The 27,719-nt window shown below is 38.5% G+C and overlaps 4 protein-coding genes across 7 annotated transcripts; 2 read left to right on the forward strand and 2 right to left on the reverse strand.

The window, feature by feature from the left end:
• The first annotated feature begins 1,517 nt into the window (after positions 1-1,517).
• Positions 1,518-13,404, forward strand: gtf2e2 (general transcription factor IIE, polypeptide 2, beta). 2 transcript variants are annotated; one of them, XM_085162517.1, is made up of 8 exons: positions 1,518-1,720; positions 2,320-2,480; positions 9,248-9,327; positions 9,815-9,922; positions 10,328-10,510; positions 10,638-10,731; positions 11,740-11,855; positions 12,048-13,404. In XM_085162517.1, exons 2-8 carry the CDS (start codon positions 2,321-2,323, stop codon positions 12,165-12,167), a joined length of 861 nt encoding a protein of 286 aa, XP_085018643.1. In that variant the 5' UTR covers positions 1,518-1,720; position 2,320; the 3' UTR covers positions 12,168-13,404. The 2 variants fall into 2 exon arrangements, with proteins under 2 accessions (XP_085018643.1, XP_085018644.1); XM_085162518.1 differs by lacking the exon at positions 1,518-1,720 and adding an exon at positions 1,955-2,196.
• On the reverse strand, positions 3,913-8,469 carry smim18 (small integral membrane protein 18). Its single transcript, XM_085162524.1, has 2 exons — positions 8,188-8,469; positions 3,913-5,986 (listed from the first exon to the last, which is right to left on the reverse strand). Exon 2 carries the CDS (start codon positions 5,979-5,981, stop codon positions 5,658-5,660), a length of 324 nt encoding a protein of 107 aa, XP_085018650.1. The 5' UTR covers positions 5,982-5,986; positions 8,188-8,469; the 3' UTR covers positions 3,913-5,657.
• LOC146516821 (dynactin subunit 6-like) lies at positions 12,280-16,971 on the reverse strand. 2 transcript variants are annotated; one of them, XM_085162523.1, is made up of 9 exons: positions 16,850-16,971; positions 15,386-15,500; positions 14,980-15,094; positions 14,716-14,780; positions 14,482-14,587; positions 14,286-14,371; positions 14,123-14,170; positions 13,877-14,019; positions 12,280-13,289 (listed from the first exon to the last, which is right to left on the reverse strand). In XM_085162523.1, the coding sequence occupies exons 3-9, from the start codon at positions 15,054-15,056 to the stop codon at positions 13,197-13,199; spliced, it is 618 nt and encodes a 205-aa protein (XP_085018649.1). In that variant the 5' UTR covers positions 15,057-15,094; positions 15,386-15,500; positions 16,850-16,971; the 3' UTR covers positions 12,280-13,196. The 2 variants fall into 2 exon arrangements, with proteins under 2 accessions (XP_085018649.1, XP_085018647.1); XM_085162521.1 differs by lacking the exon at positions 15,386-15,500 and having other exon boundaries at positions 14,980-15,068; positions 16,850-16,966.
• On the forward strand, positions 15,580-24,172 carry hgsnat (heparan-alpha-glucosaminide N-acetyltransferase). Of its 2 annotated transcripts, XM_085162515.1 has the most exons (18): positions 15,669-16,109; positions 16,930-17,045; positions 17,149-17,285; positions 17,422-17,540; positions 17,619-17,688; positions 18,549-18,618; positions 18,825-18,925; positions 19,214-19,290; positions 19,432-19,462; positions 19,825-19,985; positions 20,135-20,250; positions 20,389-20,510; positions 20,671-20,797; positions 20,989-21,075; positions 21,211-21,288; positions 21,515-21,585; positions 23,004-23,116; positions 23,354-24,172. In XM_085162515.1, exons 1-18 carry the CDS (start codon positions 15,935-15,937, stop codon positions 23,533-23,535), a joined length of 1,953 nt encoding a protein of 650 aa, XP_085018641.1. In that variant the 5' UTR covers positions 15,669-15,934; the 3' UTR covers positions 23,536-24,172. The 2 variants fall into 2 exon arrangements, with proteins under 2 accessions (XP_085018639.1, XP_085018641.1); XM_085162513.1 differs by having other exon boundaries at positions 15,580-16,109; positions 20,989-21,288.
• The last annotated feature ends 3,547 nt before the right edge of the window (positions 24,173-27,719 follow it).

The following is a 27,719-nucleotide window of genomic DNA, read 5'->3' on the forward strand; positions in this document are numbered from 1 at the left end:
TCAATCTTTTATTGCATTCCAGTTTTTATGCACTCGGACATTTTGTCACTTGTCTTATGTTTTAACATTTTCTCCATACTGAATTAAAGAATTGTGATCAGAATATTTTATTTACACCAGGTGGAAATGGTTTTGTTACAGACATTCACTTAAAGTGTTATATTAAATTAAAGTTAAATACTCCGAAGTTAAAACAATGAATCATACAGTATATACAAGATATTGCAAGTGTAAATAATACAGGTGTCATAAGGAGGTGCCCTAAAGTTTGATGGTCACACGTAGGAATGACTTCCTGTGGTGTTCTGTGGTGCATTATGGTTGAACCTGTTCCTGTGATTCCCCAGCACAACAGAAGATGGTACAAAGTGTGGTCTAATATTCACCATAACTCAGAAAGCATCCTCCTTTCTAAAACATCTGTCACAGAGTCAGTTCTGGACCCACAATATCACTGGCCTTTTAAATCGGTTTATCGAGTCTGTTGTTATCTGTACCCCATCACACCACAGCACAGAGGATGGCCATGACGGGATCATAAAACATCCTCTGTAGCTAGTTTGTTTTAACATATAGGTAATGCCATTAAAAGGTAGGCAGCATTTTTCTTTCGGTTTGATACTATTTTTCTTACTAATTATCAGAATCAGAATACTTTATTGATCCCTGGGGGAAATTATTAATTACTTGAGTCATTCACACTGAATAACGTATAAAGGCAGTATCTTAAGTATGAGAAGCAGGAGTTTAAAACAACCTCTAAGTGGCAATGCTGAGCCAATAATCTCTTCCCAAAATAACAAGACGTCCAATGATTTAAAATAAAGAAATAAATTACACAAAACACACTCAAAAATAAATTAAAGTAATAATATCCTGTTTTGTTACTTTTTATTTTTTACTCAGAACTGAATAACAGAAGAAGTAAAATGAAAGAAGACTTTAATTTGTCCATGTAAAACTAAAAAATTATTTGTGACACATAAATTTAGATTTGGTGCATATTAGGCGATAGCGTATTGGTTATATGAACCCAATTCACGAATAGACTAGCAGCTTTATATGAAAGTTTATTTAACTCCCATTTTTATTGAACTATCATGCAGTGGAATCTGTGAGCTAGAAATACTTTATGTTGATATATATTTTTATGGCTTGTCCTGTTTAGCGTTTCAGTAGTTAATAAGAATATGGATGTGACAATTAGTATAAATCCAGAGTAATACTATAGCAAAATAGCATAAAGGTGAGACCAAACCTTTGCACAAACAAAAATTACTGCGTGATCTTTTTTTCGTTTATATTTTTTCTTTTATATTTTATTAAAAAACGTGTAAATTGATGTGATTTTGTGGTGGATTAAAAAAAAACATTTAATCTGTCGAAAGGGACCCAAACAAATAGAAGTTATATTTCGAAAATTTTTGTCAACAATATTTTCTAATCGTGCAGTTTTTTATTCACCGTAAATCATCGTTTTGTCGTACGTACGTAATGACGTCATACAGGCTTCGCTGTCAATACCGGAAAAATCGAACTAGAAACGGAAGTGCAGCATGAGTAAAATTGTGTATGAAGTTTACTTGTGTTGTCTCCGAAGCAACGACAAAAAACAGTGATTCGGTGGAGGACGCATTCTGTTTTACATCTACAGCATATAGTTAGTGCTGTTGGACTAACCCTCTTCTTTCTCTGAGTGAGAACAGGAACAAAGTGTCAGGTAATGTTGAATTAATCGCGATGCTAACGCTAGGTTAACTACTAAGCTTCTGGTACAGTGTTTCGCCACGTTTGTTTATTTATCCTGGTTTCCCCATAATACTCAGGAACGTTCGCTTATGAACATAACGTTAGTTGTAGTTATTATGGAATTTACATGATCACAAAGTCAACTGAAAGCCGTTTGCAATCGGAATTGAAAATAAACTAGCTATTGTTAGCTAGTTTAACTAGCTTTATATTTGTGGCTCTGGGGTAATGACTGTTTTCCCTCTAACGCCATTTAATTCTAAAAAAATTAAGAACTATGGTTCGTTTCCGAACAGTATTTGGTTGTATGACTTTTCAGCTTAGTGTTTTTTTTAATATATCAGTTGTTTTGTTGGTATCGGGAAAAAAACGTTTCTTGATGGCTTTATTACAAAAAGATAAACCAGGTGACAGCTCATAAGTCCCTGAAGCTAAAGGCCACCAAAGGTTCTTGCTACTTACACGTATACTTACATATATTAAGAATGTGATTCCTCGAATCCATCAAAATGAGCTTTGTTGCTTTGCCTTTTGTTAAATGAATTTTTTTTTTTTTAATCTTTCAAACAGGATGGATCCTGCTCTACTGAGAGAAAGGGAGCTTTTTAAGAAAAGGGCACTTTCCACCCCAACTGTAGAAAAGAGACAGGCTACGTCAGACTCTGGATCACACAAAAAGAAGAAACCCAAAGTTGACAAGGAGAGCTCCTCTAGTTCCAAACTCAGTAGTGGTAGGTGAAGAATATTTTCTTTAAAAGGATGATGTTTGTTGCTGTAAACCACTTATTCTTGTTTATTAGTGTTTTAATGTCTCTATAGGTTCACATCACCACTAGCTTTTTCAGCTAGTGATGCTGAAAAGGCTAGCATCTGTAGATATATGTTGGCAAGTAGGAGATGCATCGACTGACTGGCCAGGGACTGGATTCTGCAGATTTCCAGTGCTCAGCTCCGCCCAGTGACTGGCCAGTCAGTCTCCCATATAACGGATTGTATAGCGGTGTAGGCAAATATTCACTTGCACTCTCACAGCCTGACATGGTGTTAGTGTGGAACCTTCTCACTGTGAGTGAAGAGGCAAAGTTCACCAAAGTACACTGTAGGGGTACCAGCGAGAAAACATTGATAAACAAGAAATCTAATTAGACATTTAAATATGAAAAGGGAATGTGGCTAACGCTAAAGTTTCACAAAGCTCAGAGCCAGACACAAATGAGCACCCTCAGTATGGCTCAAAGTAACTATGAGGGAAAATTATGGAGACGAGTGAATAAAAAAAAAAAAAAAAAACTAAAAACGTTTTCTATTGATTATTTGAAGATCACCTTATTTTCCGTTGTTTCAGAAAATCCTGTAGCTTAATACAGTTTGGGGAAATAAACATTAATAATTTCTTTAATGGAAAACATATTTTTAAATGAAGAAAAGTAGATTTTTGTTTATATGTGCCATTAATTATAGTTCTTTGAAAATCAAAATCTATTCACAACATAAGAGGCTTATTCTGTACAATTGGATTGCTCATATTTGGACACCAAAACAATTTTCACACATCCAACTGGTTAATATCTAATCAAAGGCCTAAATATGCACCAATGCTAGTTGCTTTAGTTTTGAATAAAATAATCTCATCTCATCAGTATATAGCTTTTTATATTATGAAAGTCTAATATCCAAGAGAACTGAACCAAAAGACATTTTAGAGTGGATGAAGGAACTTTCAACTGGGTCGATACTCAAAATTAATCTGCCCTAAAGACTTGATAGTAAATTGAGGATCCATGTAATTAAAGTTGTGCATGTCAGTTTACTGTGATTCAACAAGACAACCAAGACACTGGAATAATACACTCTCCTGGTTGTTATTTCTAATAAGAAAGAACCTTACTTCGCAGGTTAAATTGATCAGGTGACGATCTTTTCTCATTCTAAATCCTTAGCTTAGCCCAAAAAACTAGAATTCTTACTGCTCAGTCAAATTTAGTTAAACGAAAATTGGATTACAAGTGATACTTATGACACTTTTGCATTTAAAATGTTCTTTCAGATGAATTAAAGCAACACGCATAAATATATATACAACATAAGAATTGTGAGCAGTGGCCTCTTGGCATCCCTTCGAAATTGCAACGTCACTCCATATACTCTTAAAGAAAAAGCTACTTCTGTTAACAGAAAAGTGAGTCAGCTTTTATTAGGCATTTTGTGGTAAGGCATGAAATTACACATAGTGCTCAATATAACATTTTACCGTACATCACTGTGCAGCATGCGAACTTGTCATGAGATAATGTTGCAGTGCTAAACATGTTGACAACACTGGCTTACAATTTACTGAAGAACACCAGCTTTATCCTAAGCAATGATTTCATCTGACTAGGCTTGATCCACAGATATTGTTGTAATAAGATTTGGATGGCAATTTCAGAAACAGCATGTCTCGAAGAAGCTCACTGCATCCAGTAGGTCACAAAAAAAGCACTCACACAGTAGTTGTTTTTTTTTAACACCCATATAGCAGGGTAAGAAAATGCTTTTTTTCCCCAAAATTTTTTTAAGTGTTTTTTTTTCCCATGCAACTTAATAATCAGTTTCCAAAATAATCAAACTAAGAAAATGCCCATTTAATGCAACACATTCTGCCACAGCCTATATTAAAGTCCCCATGTCATGCCCCTTAACAAGCCCATGAATGTATTTTAGTGGTGTACCAGGATAAGATTATTTACAGGGTTTCCTCCAGGAAAACTGTTCGACCCAAAGGCAGAGTGTTCATAACAATTAAGCATTACACTTTATTGATGTAGCACTAGCCACCCACTATTTGACATGGATAAAAGAGCTGAGCTGCTTGCGTAGCACCGTACACTGGCAGGCAGAAGAGGCAGATTTGGAGACACGAGGAGTTTATTTCACGTGTATATCAGCAGAAAATAATTGAATAACAATTTGCCTCATTAATATATGATGAAGAGTAACCTTAAAAGATGCATCAGCTAACTATTGTCTTGGTGCTTAGGACTAGCTGAGTCATCAGCTTAGACTTTGTGTGTCCCATGCTTGTAAAACACATGGACATGCATGCATTAGTTTTGTTATACTGTACACTGCTGCAGCACCTCTTTTACCCTTTGTTTTGCTCATGTCTCTTTCCATGCAATGTAAAGTAGAGCCGTAGTCTTTAGCTTGTTTTTGTCAGCCAGTGTTGCTTTTGTGAGGACCTAAGCTATGCAGAGGAGTGGGTGGAAAATGGCTTAAAAATAGTATATGGTTTATGGTAACAGGCTGTTTATGACTATTTTATCGAGATTATTTGCTTACACCTGAAAAATAATATTATGTAAATGAGAACCGCTTTATTGGAAATTCTGCAGTATTAGAATACAATTTCTGTGAGCAAGAGATGAGTACAGAAGCGCTAGCTGTATTAGCACTAAACATAGGGGATTTTCTGTTGTTCTGGCAACATTCCCATAAAAATAAAGGCAATGTTTTCTCACTATTAAGTTATTTGAAATGGGCTTCAAACTGTAATTTAGCAAAGCTTTTACATCCACAAAATAGTAAAGTTGTAGGGAATAATTCAAAGGGCATAATATGGGCACTTTAAGTAGTGGAAATTTGTGTTTTTAAGCCATGTTATAAATACTCAGGGGATCTTCTTTTCTTCTGGGAGTATTTCAGAAGTGAAATATGGCTTTCGGGGTCTGCGGTAGATGTGGGAAGATACATTTATATCGTTCAATCACCAGCTTTCACCTCTAATTGTGAACAACTGAATTACTTTGGGTGTTTTGGGGGGTTTTTGGGAGTTCATTTTTGCAAACATCTTAGTCAATAGTGTGGTCCTGTTCAAATGAGCAACAATATCCAAATTTCTATTATTCTTTTCTTCGTCCTTGTTGCCACTATACCAACTCAGTGTGTGATTCTGGCTCCTTGCACATGCTACTCATAAGCTTGCTGCAGCTTCCCGGCCCTTCCTCCTGTAGCTGGTGGTGTGTTTTCCCTTTGGCGCAGCACCCACAGTCCAGCAGCTCATAGAGCACAGCCAACGCTGCCAAGGACAGGACGGTGAGAATAAAAAGAAGAAGGATGACAAAACAGGCCACATTCCAGCCATCATGAAATGGGTAGACTTCCTGGACCTGAAAGGAGACGAGGGACAGAGGGACTCCCTCTTCTCGCAGTGGGAGATTGTTTGGATGAACAGTAGCTGTGATGTTGGTCATGATTTCTGGTTGGAAACAATAAGACACAAGGAAAAAAAGATGGTTAATGCTTATGACAGTGTTTGGGTCTTGGTTTTACTGCAGATCAAATTTCAAAATGAAAGCAGCGGTTGTTAAATTTGTGTTTTCATGGTGTGAGGCTGATTAAAAAATTACAGTAATGGGAGAATTTGTCTTCAGGGCATAACACATTGTGATGCAATGCTTTTAACCAGATGTGCCTGGCTCTATTCCAGGATTTTTTTTGAAGCATTTGCTCCTGCTTATTATGATAATTAAAAACAAAACTAAAACTAATTATCTTTGTGATACGGATATTGAAAAAGGAATTTGTTCCACTCTAGACAGCAGGCAGACATGGAAACTCATTTACTCTGAAAAACTATCAAATACTCCTATAGGTAATTTGTTGTAATGAATGTAACGGTTCGTTATCAGTCTCGAAGGGGATCATGTTGTAAAAAGATAAATTGCTTTGTATGTATGTAAACAAAACCTAGTCTACATCTGTCATCACAGACATATTTTTTTGTTTGAAATGAGAAGATGGTGTATTATTAGAGCACAGGTTATATTGCAAAACACCAGAAACCCTACTGAGGCCATCTGCTCAGAACAAAAATAGTCTTAAAAGGCTGGTAATAAAGGATGGCTGTGTAGAGAACTGTGCCATCTATGCTTGGTGTGCAGCTCTTTGGCCACAATGCCTTATACAAATGTAGTAACGGAACTGTAATAAAATAATGAACTTAAGAGATCCTTCAAGTGCACATTTGCCTCACTTCAGCTGTTCTTTCCCATTTTTAGCCAACACCTACCATTTTAAAATCCTCGGGGCACACTGTGGAGTGTTTCTGCCCACACAGGCATGCACAAAAGTGCACATACATGCTCTTAACACACATTTGTATGCTGACAATCACAGACATTTGTGCATGAAATATTGAGGCGAAGGCAGATGACCCAGTTGTAGGAGAGGGGCGTAAGTGCATCTCTTTCCACCATCTCTTCCTTTAGAGATTTAATAAGGCTAAATGTGTGCACACACATGCCTTCATGCATAGACTTGTGTTGTTTTAATATGACTTGTTTGTGTGTTTAATTTAGTGGGTTTGTAACTTGAGTTTCAGGTGACCTGGGAACTTAAATGTGAAAAAGCTTAGTGGCTTGTCCTGGTGAGACATTTTCATTGGTTGCTTCATCTTAGTCTGAAATTCTCTTGACACCTGATGGAAGTGCATGTAAGAATAGAAATTGGACATTCAAAGTCCATGCAGTGTGCATCAGTGTGCAATTGAGTAGTCAAGGTAATTGTCATTTGAGATCACAGGCGGCACGTGACTGCTGGACAGGCTGTCTCCTTTATTATGCTCTACATGTGAGGAAGGGCAGCTTTGAACATTGCCCTCACCAGATTCTCCCCACTTTGTCTGGAAGTTGTGTGTACAGTATGGGTTTTGTGTTGTTTTCTTTCGCGTTGAATCAACTGTTTTGATCCTGTTGTTACAAACCCAGCTCCTAATATCAGTTTCACCTCAACTCATGGCTTTACAACAACCTCTGTTACTAATTTATACCCCCCCCCCCCCCCCCCCCCCCGTGACCCTCCTTTCTTTTGTCAGAGCAATTATACAGACAGGGACAGATTGACTCCTGTATCTGTTATCAGTCACCAAAACAGCCCCACCCCAGCCAGGCTCTGAAGGTGTTGTAGGACTGGAGGTTCCTCTCTACACAGTGGCTGTCTCTCACACACACACGTACACACACACACATACACTCCTAATGCCCCTGACTGGCTCCTCACAGCACTAAGTCCCCTCATTGATTTGTCTTGAGTCATGCATTTAAACAAACACATACATGATATCCATAAGTACACACAGACAGGTTCTGATGCTTGGTATTCAAGTGGGTAGAAAGCAGACAGATCCATGTATATTTAATCCACTGTTCGCTTATGCAGTCTAAATGTTGTAATTCCTACGCAAAAGGACCTGGCTTTGTAAATACATCCACTGCATTTAAAGATGCATGACTTCATCCTGCAAATATTAGAATGCTCTAAAAAAATCCTCATATTCATATCTTCATAGTGAAAACCCAGTGCAGCCTGTAGCCTAAAATTATATTGTGGATTATTATGATCTGTTGATGTCACGGACATTATTCAGAGAATGGTGTTCAGAAAAACATGCAGACTCACCTGTGTGTCTGGCTCAGTTTTTAGAAGATGTAAGCCGACAAATGTCTCTCCTCTTTTTGGTGCTCCACCTATCTCTTTCGTTTACACTCTTTCCCTCCTCCACATTTACTCTTCAACCTGCTTTCCTCCTCAGTGCTCCCGTGCACTTTCAGTCGCTCTCCTCCACCGCCACTCCTTGCAGCTCTTCATGTCTCAGCTGAACAGCACAGGATTGTCTACATCATTGGCTCCTTTCTATTAGCCCTGCCTCTGCACCATTCGTTAGCTGGTCTGTCACAGTTTCACCGTCCTGCCTACTGTGCAGCTCAAAGCAACAGAAGCTCCCGCCTACACGATGAATCATTCATGAATCAGTGTCTGTTTTCAGCTTTGATTGGTGAATGCCGAGTCCAGACCTCAGTCAGTCTCTGAGGGGAGCAGCATTATTGGACTCCAGCAGAGAATAAGACCAGCTGGCCGGACTTCAAGTCAAACTAAATCAGATTGGCTTGATATATGACTTGTGTAGTATTTTAATGTTGCAAACATTTAAATCTGCCACATTTTTGCACTGCATGACATGTTTCTGTGTTACCCAAAATACATACCCTGCAGCTGTAAATACTCACTAGCTTCCTGGAGTGTTACTTTGTATCTGGAAGTAGTCCCCAGCATTAACTCTCGTAGTAGTCAGGTTTGCTTAAAACCTGAAATAGCCTCAATGTCATTGTGTTCCTTTGACCTGTTTCAGATGATAGCATCTTCAATAGGAACAAATGAAGGCTGACAGGCAAAATAGAGAGTGGCAAACAAATGCATTGTTTGCTTCTGTCTTTTCACTGAATATTGACAATAAGAAAATGTCAAATAATGAATGCCGTTAGGATTTTAATGACCTCATTAAACACTCGCTGCTCATTTGACAGGAGCTGACATGACAGTAGTCAATTATCTGAAATACATTTTCAGCAAAGTGTTCTTGCACAAATATGTCAGTCCATGTAGTTCTCAAATCTCACTGCACATTCAGTATTACGATAATAAATTGGTTAAACTTAAATGTTGTTGTTTTTTTCCACAGAATCTAATGGCAGCTTCAACATTAAGACGAGCTCTGGGTACAAGTTTGGTTGCCTGGCCAAGATAGTAAATTACATGAAGGTAAGGTAAGGTAATTACACGAGGATTTTGAGGGGGACATTAAAAACTTTTTTTTCAGCAGCACCAACACAAATATTAAGATTTTATCTTTTCACCAAACTGTTTAATAATAAAGCTTGACATTTGTCTGTTGTAAAACATGAGTGAGTCATTTGTGCCCGCTGGGTTAACATTTGGTCCCCAGTCTTTCTTTTGGTATGTTAACAGCTTGTTTATCATGCTGTGGCTCTGCAAACAGGCAGCCAGGCCTTGTCACACTAGCTGTTTGACTCATTCCTCGGTGAAGAACTCACACTCAGATTGACAGATTTTCCTGTTAAATGTGTGCATTTGTGCCACCTGCTGAATGCACAGTTCTAAATCCTGTAAAATTACTGTAGATGTTTGCCTAAAATCTTCTCCATAGTGCAGAAAATAAGAGGGCTGTGAATATTTTTTTTGTGTGTGTGTTTACCTAACGTCTGCTTTTCTGTCCTTAATCTCTCAGACGAGGCATCAGAATGGGGACACGCACTTCCTGACCTTAGATGAGATTCTTGATGAGACCAAACTTCTTGACATAAGCATGAAGCAGAAACAGTGGCTCATGAATGAGGTGCTTTTGTGCTATTTTTAATGCCATACCTCTATCTTTTATTGTCAGTAGTACTATGGTCAATTGCGTTTTCTCTGAGCAATTTCTTTTACGAGTCTCACCTTAAATCTACACAATACTTGTTTTTTCCCTCAAGCTAATTTGTAAGTTATTCTCATCCAAACATATTTGGTATGTTGCAAAAGAAAAAAGCCATTGAAAGTAAGTGATGAGAAATTAAGCTGATAATACATCGTATGCCATTAAGCTATCTTTTTACATTGGAAGGCTACACTTACCGAAGGAGAAAAAGCTACTGTACTATTTGTTTAGTCTTTTCAAGGTGTTAGTTTTTATTATATTTAGTTTGTTATCGGAGGGGGGTTTTATATAATCTTGTGCTTTACTTTCACCTACCAATCTCAGGCCTTGGTCAGCAATCCAAAAATTGAAGTCCGGGATGGAACCTATGGCTTCAAGCCTAAATACAACCTGAAGGACAAGAAAGCCTTACTGAGGCTGCTGGATAAGCACGACCAACTGGGCCTGGGAGGAGTCTTACTAGAAGATGTAGAGGAAGGGCTACCCAATTCAGCCAAGGCCATCAAGGTATTAAACATTATTCAGTTTTTAGTGAAGCATGTATCACCACTAAGATGCCACTCGGTGATGAGCGAACACTGTGGCAACTTAACAATTAAAGCATGGAAAAGACTTCTTGTGTGATCGTTCACAGGCTTTGGGGGATCAGATCATCTTTGTCACAAGACCAGACAAGAAAAAGATCTTGTTCTACAACGACAAGCATTGCCAGTTTGCGGTAGATGAAGGTGAGTATTGGTATATCGGTATTGGTCTATCCGCAAATTGTACGGTGACATGCCTTCCTCTTTCTCTGTGTATCCGTCTTTGACCTAAACTGACTATTATGCATGCTATGCATACCCAGTTGGCCCTCACTCTGCATTTATTTCATGTAAGAATTTTCCAAGTGTGAAATTATCACCATAGAGATAAAAAAAAATAAAAATGGATGTAGCTTATAAGTCATAAGCTAGTGAATTGTCTGAAAACCTGCATTCTAACTGAATGCCACCAGATGGCGATAGCTGTGGTTGCAAAAAGACTATTAGTCCTATAGAAGTCAAACTGAAATCAGCTAAAACTCTGTGAACATTTTCTTGTTTTTTATGGATTCAGTCATACTATGACTAAATTTTAATCATATTAAATCAAAAAAGTCTATTTTTTAAATCCTGGTCAAACTGTATTTCAAAACGGAGAATTATCCTTGGTACAAAACCCCACACTCATTGGCTAACCACTTGAGTGACCAACAACCAAGGTCCAGAAATTCTCAAGGCTACATGCTTCAAACCGATGGGCAATCTCACAATAGCTATGTTTATGCTATCAATTTTGACTTGGGTAAGTTGTTAGAATTAACATCAACATCAAGGAAGTCTTCGTCATACATTTTCGCGAGTTAGAACTGGAACATTCATAATGATCTGAATTTCTGTCCTCTGATGTTACTTGTGGTCCATGTTGGGGGTACAGCATGTTTTATATTGCCTTTGCAAATTAAGCAATAACGTGTTTGCCAAATTTCAGTGCTATTTGGAGAGGTGGAGCATGTGCAAAGTGAAAACCAATTTGGCTTTGACGAAGATTCAGACAACTTTACTTCAACTGTAAAATGAAATGTTTGTTGTATTAGATCTATATCAGAAGTGTTTTGTAAAACTCATATTGTGCATTTCATTCAGGTCTGTGACTTGTTTGGTTAGTTAAGATTATGTGTCCGGCTCTTCAAGTGTAGCTGCTTTCAATGTCAGAATTTCAGAAGCTGTGGAGGAGTGTTCCAGTTGACTCTATAGATGAGGACAAGATTGAAGAGTACCTGAAGAAACAAGGCATTTCCTCCATGCAAGAAACGGGACCAAAGAAAGTGGTCAGTGTCTTTTTATATATATATATATATATATATATATATATATATAGAAATATATATAAAATGTGTGTGTGTGTGAGAGATTTGTTTGTGATTTGTTAGAAAGAAATAAGTCTTTAATATGCAGTTCTTACGGTTACACCTGTTCAAGGAAATGAATGAGAGCTGATTATCTTTCTGTGCTCTTCACAGTTACCAATTCAAAAGAGAAAGAAGCAAGCCACACAGAGGAAGAGAAACTTCAAGACGCACAACAACCATTTGGCTGGATTACTGGAGGATTACTCAGATGGCGTGCCTGTAAAGAAGTGAAATATATTAATTCAGTCCCATATGTAACACAGAAATGCACGGAGATGGTTATTCTAGACTCACTATAACATAAAAACTGCTGATGAATGTTATTTCAAAAAATTAGCTGTCCCCCCCCCCCTTTCTTTGCATTCCTCTCAACAATCTCTGGTTTTACATTACATGGAGTCAGTAGTTGCTGTGTTGTGGAAACCTTTTGAGTATAAGTCAGTGAAGGACATGAATACTTGGATCATTAGGATAGCCGGCGCCCTCACCAATTAAAGGGGAAACCACAACTTTACTGTTAAAGTAAATAAGGTTGAATTGTGTAGCTTTCTTTCATATTGTTTGTGTGTTTGTATATATTTAGTATAGTGTGTGGAAGGTTTTTATTTGAATGGTTAGCAACGGTTATGCTTTTGTAATAACTGCAAAAAACAGCCTTGTGTTGTGCAGTGTATCGCATCACACTGAAAACTCATCCAGCAGGAAATGTCTTCAGCTTTGTGGAACTTAAAATATTTAAATGCGTTTTACTTTGCAACACCGTGATATAGTGGTTTAAGAAATATTAGCATTTTTGAACCAACTCAAATAAATTATACTGCTACACAAAACTGCTTTGATTAGATCAATAAGTTGCCATTTTAAGTGTCAACATTATGCGTTTAAAAAAAGTCAACATTTGAATCCATCTAAATATTTAAAATGTTTCATTTATTGTTAGTGTAAATTCTTTATCAGAATGGCAGAAATTACCTTCTACAACTTAATGATAAAAATACTGGTAACTGCCATCGTAAGAAATGAGCAAATCTAGCACAACTTGTGTACCTTATAAGTTAATCGTAAAAAACAAAAGGTACATCGGCATAGCAGGAGAAAGATGAGAAGCTTAATCTTCTGTTGCAGATCAGAGTAGAAAATATCAGTAATTGAAGAGCAAAAACAGGGTAGGTACATAACTATATACATTCATGCTTTCTTCCAGCAGGATCTAGTTAAACATTGATATTCTCTGCATTTCAAAAGGTATAAAGTATAATTTTAGCTAGCAGCATGGCCTGCTTTAAGAGTTTTCTTCAAATGGTGGTAGTTTGGCAAGATCTTCATCAGAAAATCGAGCTGAAGAGTCTGTGGCTGAAATGAGATAACAGACATGATGATGAGCACAATGCACCAAAGTTTTCTCTGCACAAACTTTTAAACAAGTGGGCATGTATGAATATCTTACATAAAAACATTAAATATGAAATATCACTTGTGTTTTCTTGGTGAATGTGACGGAAATGAGAGAAACTGAATATTTTACACATTTTTAGACAGTCTGTTGTTGCTGAGTTTTTGCCCATGGTGTTACTGTGTTTCTCAGCTCTAATGCTGAATGCTTAAAAACAATTATTTGCATCATAAATGTGACCCAAATCCATATGAAACTCATGTGTGGCTAATGTAGCATTTGTCTTGCACTTGTACGAAATGCTCAGAGTTGTAAAATATTAAAAACTTTCTATATAGATCCCAGATACAAGTTAGAGGGAGAATTAGTTTTAAAAATCTGAATCTAATAAAACATCAGATTTTTAGTTTCATCAGGAAAACATACATGTGATTAGCCCACTTGGAAGCTCAAAATATAATGCTTTGATATTCAATTTGCAATGCTAATGCTACATCTAGGTTATTTGTCTACACTGACGATGTTTTCCAGTCACAGATCTCCATACCTGGGGTCTCTCAGTCTGCACCCTTCTCATACATCCAGAGCCGTAGATGACAGTGTTCTCGGGTATGACCTCACAAGTGTTGACCTGACAGAAGGCTCCAATTATACAGCCACTGGTGAGGATTACATTCCTGCCAACATCCGCTAGTCAACAAAAAAAGATATTTGGTAACGTGAGTGACTTCATCGAAATTATACAGACTTGAACACTCACTGAAAGCCAAAGAAATGGAAGGCAATATCCTACCTTTAGATTCAATCACATTGTTGTCTCCAATTTTTAAAGCTTGCGATACTGTTTGTTGTCAGTTGAGGCAAAACATGTTTGTTTGTTTTTTACAAAGATTTATTATGTTACAATTTAAAAATCATATATGGAGCAGTACTGGCCAGATTAGACAAAAGGATACCACAGCCAACTTCAAAGACATTGTTGATACCGATGGTCATTGTTTTTGGTTCCACCTCAGAATCAGGTGTAATATTTTCTGGGTAACTGTGGGGAAGATCACACAAGCTTGCATGTAAGAACAGTGACAGATCACCAGAGATGCTCAACGATGGTTAACCTAGTGGAAAACATGGTACACCGAGGCTTTAGATAACCTGTTAATGATCAGAGCTTGCTCTTCAATCAAGTTGCCTTCTCCGATGACTATGGGTCCTGCCTCAGCAATGATGCGAGCTTTTGGGTGGACCACGGTTCTGGCGCCTGGAGAAACAGAGGTGCAGCAAGTAATCAAGCAAAGTGATGACAGCCATTCAACTCCTGCCTTGGGACTGATCTGCTGTGAGAGAAAAGCAAGTTTTCTGAACTCCGATTACTGGGCATAGTCTTACCTATGGTAACGTCTCCTCGGATTTCGCTTTCAACACAAACTACGGCTCCAGCTGCTATCTTGACACTGCAACAGAAACGAGAAATGTTTTTGTACATGCTAGCTAACGCTGCTAGCTAGCTACTTCATTGAGCTGTCTTAACTGCCCACATCAGCATCTTCAATTCGCTGTAACTAATTCTTCTTTACTTCTATTATTTATTCTAATGGGTTTTATGCTTAGCTACGCCGCTAAAAGTCATGTTCACAATAATGTACACATTACCTCTTCTGAGCATTTTGTTTGTCTGCCATTGTGAACGACGAAGTCCGATGGGAGGCACCGTTGATCCACTCGATCATCGATTTAGAGTCCTTGACGTTTCAGCGTACGTACATGCGTAAAGGGGGAAAAAAAGAACAACAAAACCCAAACTTATTTATGTGTAATTTTTTTATATAGCTTCTTTTTTCTCTCTGTTGAAAGTGTTTCCTGGCTTATGGAGTTTTCAGATTGTGGAAATGTGTACAGATCTCCATATATTTAGACAGACAATATCTAATTTTCATATTTAAACATAAAATGTAGGAACAATTTCAATGTTTCTTGTTACAGCTTTACTTTTCTTTTTCACACAATTAAATGATTTGATCACATTTTATTCACATTTATTACAAAAAAAAATTGTTATCTTGTCCTTCTTGGTTATTGCCAACGAAAATCTCAGCATCTTTAGCTCTTCCACCTCCATCTCAGCCTCCTGTGTTTTTGTCAGTGCCACCGTTTCCAAACATACACCATGCTACCTGCTCACATAGATCACAATATCATCTCCAAACACCATAGTCCACAGACTCCAGCTTGGCCTGATCTATCAGCCCATCACCACTGCAAACAAAAAGGGGTTCAGAGCTGATCCTTCATGTAGTCCCACCCCCACCTGGAAGCCACCTGTCATTCCTACGGCATACCTCACCACTATCTCGCTGTCCTCATACATGTCCTGCACCACCCTCACATATTTCTCTCTGGCACTCCTGACTTCCTCATCCAGTACCACAGTTTTATTGGGAATACTGTGTCATATTCGACTTTAGTGCCGATCGCAAACATGAATATGTGCAATAACCATGCCATTACCTAACAATTGTTGGGGTAGTAGAACAGGTATAGTACTTTGGCCCTTCTCGCTCCCACTAGAGTGCCAAAACAAGTACACGGATCGGAAGTAACCTTTGCCATGGCAAGGAAGCTTAAGAAAAACAATACATATCACTCGTCTTCAGTAGCATCGGTGAAACCAAAGAGCCAGAAAGAAATGGCACAAACGGAGAAAAGTGCTACTTTTGCCCTTGGTGTTGTTGCTTTGGTCGTGGCTGTTTGCGTGGCACCACTAGCAGCTGAAATATCTTCGTGTAAGTATCCTGAACTGAAAAAAGTAAAAGCAGGAGACTACTGCTACCAGGTTAGCAAGCTAGCGAGCAAGCTAATGTTTAGCAGTGTTTTACACCAACTCCCGTATTTGTTGAAATTATATTACAGCAGCAGTGGTTATGGGTTTTTTGACGATAGCTGAAGGTTTACTCCAACAAACAAGCGGTTTAAATGTTTAATTATTAACCTGCTATCGAGCGGCTAACTGTAAAACGGTATCAACCGAGAACAGCTGATAATGGAAAAGTGAGCTTCAGCGGTTTGAACTTCCCTCTCGGTGGTAAATTAGGGATTAATGCAGCATGTGACCACTGGCTCTATCACATGCTTTCTCCCTCCAGACGCTAGCTTTAGCTTTCTGGCTGTAGCTTGCTGTCAAACTGGGCTTCTTCGCTACCGCACACCGGTATGGAGTAGGTTTGTGGTCCTTAGCATCGGCTGTGGTCGATAGATTTGAGACAAATTACAGAAAGATGGCTTCTTGTGTCGCGTATTAAAACGAAAAGCATCACGTCCACCCGTTATTAGTTCTCTGACTTGTTTGATAACATTTGTGCAGCCGGGAAAGATGAGATTATTTTGCACGTTTGTGCATTTTGATCGAATAATAACCAGCGTAATGGCATGCACACTGTTATGGTTTTCTGATTATTTTAATTACATGAACAGCGGCTTGGGTGGGGTCACCAATCGAAAACCGTAGACTGTAGCATCGTCGTACCTTCATATGCAGAAAATTGATGTGTTGCTGGGTTTCAACTGATCTGCACAATGACTGCTGCGCTTTCTTACTCACTCTAGCTGATATACATCATCATAAGCACCTGTCCCTGAAGATGGATGAGGCACAGCTGACGGTCAACAATGAGTTGTCATATGAGGTGCAGGTGTCTTGGATGTCACAGCGCTGCTACCAGGTGGGCTCACACGTGCCAGATATTTCCCCTCATTTGATTCTGTTTCTGTGTGGTTTAAGTTCAATAATGTTCTAATCTTGGCTTCTGCTCTCTCGCCTGTTAGTGTTTGTACCAGCAGCTAGGGGTGGTACCTGCAGGGCTTGACCCTGGTCAGCCCAGTTCAGTAAACTTTATTGTAAGCACACAGCATGAAATAGCACTGCAGATCAACAGCACACCTATCGAGCTGGAGCTCTGCAAGTACGTTTACGAATACGGTCGTGCTTCCAACTTACAAAAAGAACAACATTCTGGTTATATAAAATTAAGGATCAGTGTTTGGCTTATTTGTTGATGACATAAATCTTTTTCCTTTGTTTTTTTTTTTAATTCACAGAATTCCTTTCCACTTTGGCGAGCATGGTAACTACTCTCTGTGGGTGAAAACCCTGAACGCATCTTTTGGAGTCAACTGCTCTGTAGTTACTGATAAGGACCCTGTGAATAGCTACATACGTGAGTGTCTCACACAGAGAAAAATATTTTATTTTAACTAATAATTAATATACATTTAATTAATATCTCTCCACACAGCGATCTTGGTTGCTTTTCTCATCTATGCTCTCCTGGCCTTGGTGTTTGCCATTGGAAAAAAGGTTTGGGGGTAAGCCTGATTTTTGTTTTGATGTTCATTCAGTAAATTTCAATATAAAGAAGTGGATATTTTTTGAATGATTTGAAAATGTTGAGAGTAAGCACTGCAGATGCATCAGAAAGAGATGCTCTGTGCTTTTGTGGAAGTATCCTCTGGAAAGAGGAGGAAGTCAGTAGAAGCGAGACAGAAAATGTGTGTTTTCCATTGTTGAGCCATTACAAGCAGAGATAGTGAAGGTAGATGAGTTTAAATATCTGGAATCAACCACCTAGTAATTAGAAACTGCATAAGAGAGGTGAAGAAGAGAGTACGGACAGGGTGGAGTGGGCGGAGACAAGTGTCAGGAATGATTGCTAACTGAAACATAGCAACAAGAGTGAAAGGGAAGATTTACAAGATGACAGTGAGACCTGCTATGATGTATGGTTTGGAGAGAGTGACACTGACAAAAAGACAGAAATGAAGATGATCAGATTTTCAGTGGAAGCGACCGTGATGGACACGATGATTAGAAATGATTAAATCAGAGGGAAAGCTCAGGCTGAATGTTTTAAAAACAAAGTTAGAGAGGCAAGGCTGAGAGTGTTTGTGCAGAGGAGGAATTGTGGATATTTGTGATGCTGAATGATGCTTCCAGGCAGGAAGAGAAGACTCATGGATGTAATGAAAGAGGAGATACAGAGGAGCATGCTAGGAACAGGGTGAGATGATCCACTCTGGCAACCTCTAAAGGGAGCAGCTGAAAGAGGAAGAAGAAGAACATTTTTCCAGTCTTGTCTCTCTCTGAAGCACACAGTCTCGAGAGTCAACTGAGCTTGTTTGTACTCCAAAAAAACCCTCAATCGAGATCTTGATTGTTTCTTGTCCAGGCTTGATGCAGTAAGAGGTCTGGTCCTCCAACTTGGGAGTTCCATGGAAACAGAGAGACTCATCAATTCTGTGAGTGTTCTGCAATCGTTTGGCCTTGTTTAATTATGAGTGCTTTAGTGACAATGAAATAAGAACCCAGATAGTTTTAATATAGCAGATTTACAGTTACTGATCTGCTTCTATCCTGTGTGTTTTTGTCTTAATAATAAATCAGGTGATAAATCTATACTTCCAGTAGAATTATATTAATATCCAGCTTTGACTTCATCATCCAGGAACTGGGCCCCACTCGGGTAGTGCCGCCAGTCACTGATAACATCCTCCCTCCCCCGCTAACGAGCAGCAAGAGGCTTCGATCTTTGGATACATTCAGAGGGTAGCTTCCTGACCCCACCCTCACGCTTGTGCCTCCAGCTTAGTGTCCTCATTGTCTTATTTATCATTATACTGTATCATATGTTTGTTTGTTTTTTTATTACAGTGTGGTAGGTGACACTGAATGTGTCCCTTATTAATCAACCATCACCGGCAGTATTAAATCTAGATCCAGTGCTTTGATGTTTTCATATTTTTGCCCATTTTTATTCATCAATTAATATAAATAAACATGTACTCCTAGCTTGATGCTTTTAAGTAAATGTGGCATTTTCTGTGTTTCTGTCAGTATCTCCTTGGTCATTATGGTGTTTGTGAACTATGGAGGGGGGCGATACTGGTTCTTCAGACATGAAAGCTGGAATGGTAAGCCCAGTGTGGTTTCTTTGTTTAGTTTTTTTTAGCCATGTTGCAGTTTCCTCGTTATTTACATATCTTTGCAGCTCTCCTTGGTATTTGCAATGTTGTTGATTTTAAACCAGGCCTTCCCCATTTCTCATCTTGCAGGCCTTACTGTTGCTGACCTAGTCTTCCCTTGGTAAGCTTAATTTAAAGATTCTTATAAAAAGTTGTCTTATATGCAGTTGGATTGTCTTTATTTGTACTCACACGTTAATATAAATGTGCAGTATTTATATTAATGTGTATTTTTATTTTGTAATGGTGACAGAATTATCTTCAGAAGGATTACAGGGACCATTAACAAATTCTGGTCCAGTTACATAGTTGAATGTGCACAAGAAATAAAGGGTGTTTTCTTTAAAGTGGTCACTGGACTAAAAGGGGCTTAAAAATAAAACAGAATGAATAAAAAAAATAGAAATAATAAAGTTCCATTTGTTCCCTCAGCAAATCTTTTAAGTGTAGAACCAGCACTCATTTTGTCCCTTCTTCTACCAGGTTTGTGTTCATAATGGGCACATCCATCGCACTCTCCATCAATGCCTTGCTGCGTGCAGGCGTGACCCGTTGCTCATTGCTCAGAAAAGCTGTGTGGCGGAGCTTGCAGCTCTTCATCATTGGTGTCCTAGTCATCAACCCAAACTACTGCCAGGGAGCGTGTAAGTATGAACTCCGTCTTTACAGCAGTGTTCCAAGCTCTTTAGGTGGAAGATTAAACCATATACTATAATACTGTTTCAAACTTTGAACTTATGTGGTTATTTATTTTCATTTGCATTTTTATTGCGTGTTTACATCTTCTCCACAGTGGCTTGGGAAAACTTGCGGATCCCGGGTGTGTTGCAGCGCCTCGCCTGGTCATATCTGGTCGTAGCTTGCTTGGATTTACTGGTGGCCAGAGGACAACTTGACGTCCTCACACTGGTCAGCCTTGTTTTTTTTGGGGGGTTTTTTTCATCTGCATTGTTTAACAGTCTGTGTTGTTTTATGCTAAATAGGTTTATGTTAAATTTGTGTTTAAGGAAAGGAGATGTGTTTAATGGAGTGGGTTTTATTTTCCAGGATGCGTGGTGGTCCCCAGCTATTGATTTCTTGCTGTATTGGCCAGCCTGGCTGTGTGTGATTCTTCTAGAAGTACTCTGGCTCTTCCTCACATTTCAACTTCCTGTGCCAGACTGCCCAACGTAAGTCAAAGACAGTGAAGTGTAGTGCTTCATTATGTTGCGTAAGTTTTTGCAATAATTGAACTTTTAGCAGTAAGCGCTAATAAACTGGAATTTCTAACCTTCCTCTTGGTGCAGTGCTACATTAACAACACTGACTACACTCATTGCTTTGGTACAGAGGTTATCTGGGTCCAGGTGGGATTGGGGATATGGGGCTGTATGTGAACTGCACCGGTGGAGCTGCTGGTTTCATTGACCGCTTGCTTCTGGGAGAAAAGCACATGTACCAGAATCCATCATCAAGGGTTTGTAACCACCAAAACATCCCAAATTATAGCTTCATGATAGTCTTTTGTAACTTGAAATGTTAAGGTTATTTTAATGTGTCAGATTTCTCTCCGATGGGCACGTACACACTTGTTAACCCCAATAATGCAAACACTGATAGATTGCATCTGATGTTGATAAAAATCAATAAGTTTACATTTTATTTCAGGTGATTTATGCAACTCGTATACCGTATGATCCAGAAGGTGTTCTTGGCAGCATCAACTCTATCCTCATGGCCTTTCTGGGATTACAGGTTTGTAATTTATATTTGTCTGATGTTGGCCTCCTTTTGTTTCTTGTTTATTCAAATAAAGATATAAAACTGTTGGAAAGGTTAAAGGAAGTAAATGGTTGGCTTTCATTCTTTTTGTATTTTAATTGTCCTCAGGCAGGGAAAATAATCTTGCACTACAGAGAACGCCCCAAAAGTATTATGTCGAGGTTCCTCATATGGGGTCTTTTACTGGTAAGCACATTGTTTTGATTGATAAATTGAATCTTTATTTTGAACATGTTGAAAAAGTACAACATAGAATTAAAAAGAGACAAACAAACAAAGCAAAAAAAAGGAAAACAAGCAACCACAACTACAAATAAGTTTCATGTGATATATATATATATATATATATATATATATATATGAGTTATTTTTGCGTCCACGATTGAATAATAAAATGTCTTCTGTCATTCAGGGTGTCGTTTCAGCATTTCTAACCAAATGTTCCACAGACCAGGGTTTCATTCCTGTCAACAAAAACTTGTGGTAAGGGCCATGTTTTATTTATATCTACAGTTAGAACTACATTTACTCAAGCAATGGGCACTTTGGGAAATTCTAATTGAATATTTTGGAAACTGCTGCAAAATAAGCAGCACTAGTAATATTTTTAAGTTTGGCAAACGTTAGATTTTATAGTCTTTTCCCACTTAAAATGCGTAAAATATTTTATACAGATATAATAGAATACCTAATGTCACATAATTTGTGTTATGACTAGGTTTTCCACATTTGCTCTCCACTCCAGCATCTTAGGTTCTCACAACTTTGTGGCCACAGGATTGTGAAATCAGACAAAAGAGAAGTCGTAGAATATCTCATAAAAAATGGAAACCAATCAAATATACAGCAATCCCCTTGGCAAATATTTAAAGTGGTCTATCAAGCCAATATAGAGTTTATTTACATAGCCCAAAATCACCTTAGACATAATGGGCTGTATCAGTAAAACTCATGCATAAATAGTTATAAACATCGAGATTACAGACTCTCTGACATGCATAGTTACATTAGAGAGTTAAACATTAAAGGTATTAAAGGTATCCAGGAGTGCATAAACTGAATGAAAAACGGCATGATTTTAAGTTTAAAAAATTGGTGCAGTGCTGATAAATATCTTTTTTCCCCTCTTTTTTAAGTCCTGTCCTGTCTGGCCAATTTTGCAATCAGAATTATGATCTGAATTCACTGTTGCGCCAAGAACATTTTGTTTTTCCCGGATCAGCTCTATAAATCATCTACATGATCCTCTTGTTCAGGGTTTATCTGTTTATTTCTGCCTTTGTATTCGTGTTATAAATGGTAAATGGTAAATGGCCTGTATTTGTATAGCGCTTTTACTAGTCCCGCCTAGGGACCCTAAAGCGCTTTACACACCCAGTCATCCACCCATTCACACACACATTCACACACTGGTGGAGGCAAGCTACAGTTGTAGCCACAGCTGCCCTGGGGCAGACTGACCGAAGCGAGGCTGCCATATCGCGCCATCGGCCCTTCTGGCCAACACCAGTAGGCCGTAGGTGAAGTGTCTTGCCCAAGGACACAACAACAGAGACTGTCCAAGCCGGGGCTCGAACCGGCAACCTTCCGGTTGTAACCTTCCGGTTACAAGGTGAACTCCCAACTCTTGAGCCACGATTATTTCATTTATTACATTATATGTGGTATACAGTATGACAATGACTAAGGCTGGACAGGCAGGTGGGAAACAAATGGGGGGAGACATAATAAAAGGATGGAGTACAAATAGTCTTTGTCATAAAATGAAGGTGGAAAGCTGCAATAACGACCCCCAGGAGCCAGAGGCAGACAGAGATGGACATTGACATTGACACAAGCACCCCGATGCTGAACAGCATATAAATGTTTTTTTTAAAAATGTCTTAATGTTTCACTTCTAGGTCTCTGTCTTACGTGACAACACTGGCCTGCTTTGCCTTTGTGCTCCTAATGCTGATCTACTACATAGTGGATGTAAATAAGTGGTGGTCAGGGGCACCTTTCTACTATCCTGGTGAGCATTAGAGTCACATAAAAGATTAATAGACAGTTTTTGCCTAAGACAGCTTTTGATTGTTATAATTGTACTTTTGGGGTTGATGTGAATGTGGAAGTCTGCTCTGTCACAGTGTGAATTAGTATGGTCCGTCTTGTAATTGGAAATATAATCTGCCAAATATTTATTTTCCTTGTGAATTTCTGTGTAGTCATTGTGTCCTCTACTTCACTCTCTCTTGTGTGTTTCATTAAGGTATGAACTCCATACTTGTGTACGTAGGCCACGAAGTGTTTGAAGACTACTTTCCCTTCCGCTGGCGCATGTCCAACAGCCAATCCCATGCTGAGCATCTCATTCAGAACCTTGTGGCCACTTCCTGTTGGGTCATCATCTCCTATTTGCTTTACAAAAAGAAGATTTTCTGGAAAATTTAAACACAGGACAGCAAAAGCACAGGACATTGTTTACATCATAGATGCTGGAGACACAACAAGAATGCATTTGGTTGGACACAGAATGCAGATTAATTATGTCAAGGTTATATTATAATTATATGAATCTGTCTCTGATCATGTATGGGGTTTCTTTCATCACGTAGCTATTCTGTTAGGTTATTTACCCTTTCTTTCTTTTTACTTTTTCTTTTTTTTAAAAAAAAATTTCTGTTATGACCTTATGGCACCATAAACTAGGGCTGTTCGATATAACAATATATATCGATTGACGATATAAAAACGTCTATCGTTTCATTTTACGCTATCGTTTGTTTCGTGGTGTCTCAAAATAAACTGTTTACGGCAATATTTTTTTATGGTTTTGATGGTCACTGTAGTGGCTATATTAATTTCTTAAAGTTCTTTCTTTATCTTATATTTAATATAACCACACTACAGACGGACAAGCACCTGTTTTTATGCGTTGTTGCTAGCATCTTGTTTATTTTCCACATAAACCTTTCACAATAAAGCTCAAGATCCTGTTGAGACTTTTCAAAATAAACTGAATTACGTGAAAGAGCAGATTATTTACGGATGAGAATTAAAAAAGAGCCGCCAGGTGCTAAAAAATAAACCTCAGACTCAAACGTTAGAACAGGCTTTTCCCTGCAGCACGCCGTGTAAGAAATACAAAGAAAACGGCGGCAGTTACAACTTATATCTAAAAATGTATCGTTTCACGCATTGGTTAATACACTCGACTCCAGGTACACGACGCCCAGCCGGAAACACTTCACGCAAGTCGAGATTCACAGAATTTACAAAAAATGTTAAATTTTTGTGATTCTTTTTTTTCTTTTCTTTTTTTTTTTGTTGTGTGATTTATATCGTTATCGGGACGATAGATGTCTTATATCGGGATATGAGATTTTGGTCATATCGCACAGCCCTACCATAAACAGTTTGTTCAGTTATGCACCAGCAAAGTTATCCTTAGTGATTCAGGAAAGAAAAGAATAGTTTGGATTGTAAATACACTATCTTTAATGTGTAGAAGTTTACACATCCACCTACAAAGCAAAAGATCCCTGGTTGAATCCCAGCAGGAGACACAAGTATAATGGGGGTTGCATAAGGAAGGGCATCCAGTGTAAAAATGTGCCAAATCAAATATGCGGAGCTACCACTATAGTAACCTCTTGTGAATAAGGAAGCAGCCCAAAGTAGCTTTAAATAAACTATTTTTGTTATACCAGCACATCTTAAATGGCAGGGTGTTGCAGTATTTCTCTAACGGGCCCTATTGACTTCTCTGTTGTCATGTGAAGTGCTGTGGTGTTACCCTGAAGGCTGACATTAGGTTTTTGGGTTTTTTGCTTTTTATCAGGTGGACGCTAAAGGCAAAACATTTACCAACAATTCACTGTAATCTTTCAATATTATTTTTTCTGCTCTACATTTTAAGATCGAATTGGTGTTCAAATGAGGGGGATATCATAAGTAGATGCTTCATATATCCCATACCCCCACCCAGCACGTAGTGTCTGTGCTGCTCAGAGCGTAGCACTGAGAAAGACACGAGAAAAACCTCCAAACTGTTCTGATTTCCATTTCTCTATTACATTTAAGATGACCTGTCAGATTAAATAAGCTGCAAATGTTCAGGGGAGTTAAAGGAGGGCATGTTAGCAATGTTATGTATTTGGTTTCATGTGGACGCAGCACGTTTTTTTTTTGTTTTGTTTTGTTTTTATGGTCTTCAAAAAACAGAAGTCACAGTGCTGCTATTTTTGTGTGTGTTAGTGTTACATGTGCATTTTTTTTTATCATCTTTAGTTTAATACTCCCCAATTTTTTTGCTGTTGTTTTGCCAAATGTGCTTTTTTTCCTTACACAGTAATCTGAAAAAGCACCATAAATATATTTGATGGAGTCTTATCATAAGACTGTTCCCATTACTCCCACCGTACTTTACTTTTACTTCGAAAAACTTTTATCTAATTTTTTTATATACACTATTTGAAAATACATTTATATAATAAAATCTATATTTTAAAAAATAGTTCGAGATTCATTTCCTATAATGTGGTAAATTCTTTTCTATATGTGAAAGAATTCTAAACAAAAAAATGTCATGGGGGATTTGTGTAGCAACACAGTGACATGTCACAAAAGAAAAAACAACAGTGGGTATCCACCACATGGCACTAGAGCAGCTTTAATGCTACAGGTCCTAAAACTCTACTTGGGAGCCATTCTTCCGAAAGATATTCCCTCATTTGGTGTTACAGTGGTGATGAGGAGGAGATGAAATTTCTCTCAGATGGTCATTTTTACCCCTCAGCTGTAAAAGGCTGATGTCATTGGGCAAGCAGGCATGTAACGTGGACACCCAAGTTTCTGAATGCAACAATTCAATAACCGGGTGAACGTAGGACTTTTAAACAGATTAAATCTTGATAGGTTTGAATCCCAGTGACATTGACCTCAAATTCAGAGGTCATCTTTTTTGAAAATCATTTGGGATTTTCAAATTTATACCACATGTGCATCTAATAGGAGGATGAGGGTGCCAGTATTTGTTTTAATACCTGATTCTCTTTATTTCAATAGTGGCAAAAAGTCAAGTAATTGGTACAATGATGTATTTATTTGAAGTGTGCCCTCTTTCTAAGAGAAGAAGTAGACCCAAACAAGGGCAGTAACAGTGTAACGGAGCCAACAGATGTTGTCATTGAATGGGTTCAGCACTGAGGCCTGTGTGGTTGTCTTGATCTATGAAACACATAGATAATAAATTGGACTAGGTTAAAACACCACTGCACTCTACAGAAAGCACCAGAGTCTTCTCTATTTTCTGAGGTGGCTGAGGTCTTTCAATATCTGTCAGGACAATGCTCAGGATTTTCTGTGAGTCTGTTGTGGCCAGTGCCATCCTCTATGCTGTTGCATACTGGGGCAGCAGGTTGAGGGTCGCAGATGCTAACAGATTCAATAAACTGATCCACAAGGCCAGTAATGTTTCCATGGTGGAGCTGTATTCCCTTAAGGTGGTGTCAGAGAGGCGGCTGTTGTCCAAGATAAGGACAACATCATGAGGACCTCCCACCCAGGCCATGATGTGCTGGGCAGTCACAAGAGCACGTTCAGTGAGAGACTGGGATTACCCCAATGCACCACTGCACGACAAATCATTCCTCCCTGTACAACCTGCACAGTACACACTGCAATAGTTACAACCTTTTACATATCCTCTACATTGAAAACAACACGGTTTTACAATTTAGAGTAAAATGTCAGTCATCTATATTTTATTTGTGTAATATTCTGGATATTTATTATTGAGCTCTTTGTATATATTACAGCTATTTCTTATATTTTGTAACTTTGTAATATATTGCATTATTTAATTTAGTTCAGTCTGTTACTGTTCTTGTTGTCTTGGAGCAACACTAACTACATAATTTCCTTAGGGGTTAATACAGTATCCTGATTCTCAAATGCATTTGCTCTCCTTTTTCCACATCCACCACTGATCTCCCACACGTGAACTCATCTTTTGTAATGATGCGCTGCCAATCTACTAAAATCTATATTATTCTATTAATGATCCTGCATTAAGATGTAACTGAGGAAGAGCTACTCTTCCGTTTTTCCTGACACTTTACACAGTGTGCCTGAGAATCATAATTTAAATGTGGTGATGTATCCCATATATCTAAATCCAGCTGCCTTGCTCGCTATTACAACACAAGCCGGTTAAGCAATCTTTGACCCTCCTTCTAGACTACGTTATTGTAGATATTCCCTCTTGGCCTCTTTTACTTGTAACAGGCTCTGTGGAAGCATCTGCATTCACTGTGATTCTCCACTCTTCCCAATTAAGGTCTGTGCTTTAATCTTCCACTCTCCCATATATTTCCAGTGCTGTAGTTCATATAACTCATATCTATCCCGTGGCCGTGTTTCTAGCTCCTCAGCACAGAAAGGTGCAGCCTGCTTCGTTGCTCAATAAGCGTGGGAATCGAGTTACAGCGCGCGCCCTGTGGGAAAAAAAACAGCGAGTTGTGAAGGCGCTAGATCTCGCGATAAAACTACCCTTCCTTCATGCGTGTGTATTGTGAGAGTTTTTCCGTTCTCGCGCGACGTTGCAACTTTCCCACGCCTGTTGTTGTGGCGTC

This window comes from Neolamprologus multifasciatus, chromosome 6 (assembly GCF_963576455.1).
Source record: "Neolamprologus multifasciatus chromosome 6, fNeoMul1.2, whole genome shotgun sequence".
Taxonomy (NCBI): Eukaryota; Metazoa; Chordata; class Actinopteri; order Cichliformes; family Cichlidae; genus Neolamprologus; species Neolamprologus multifasciatus.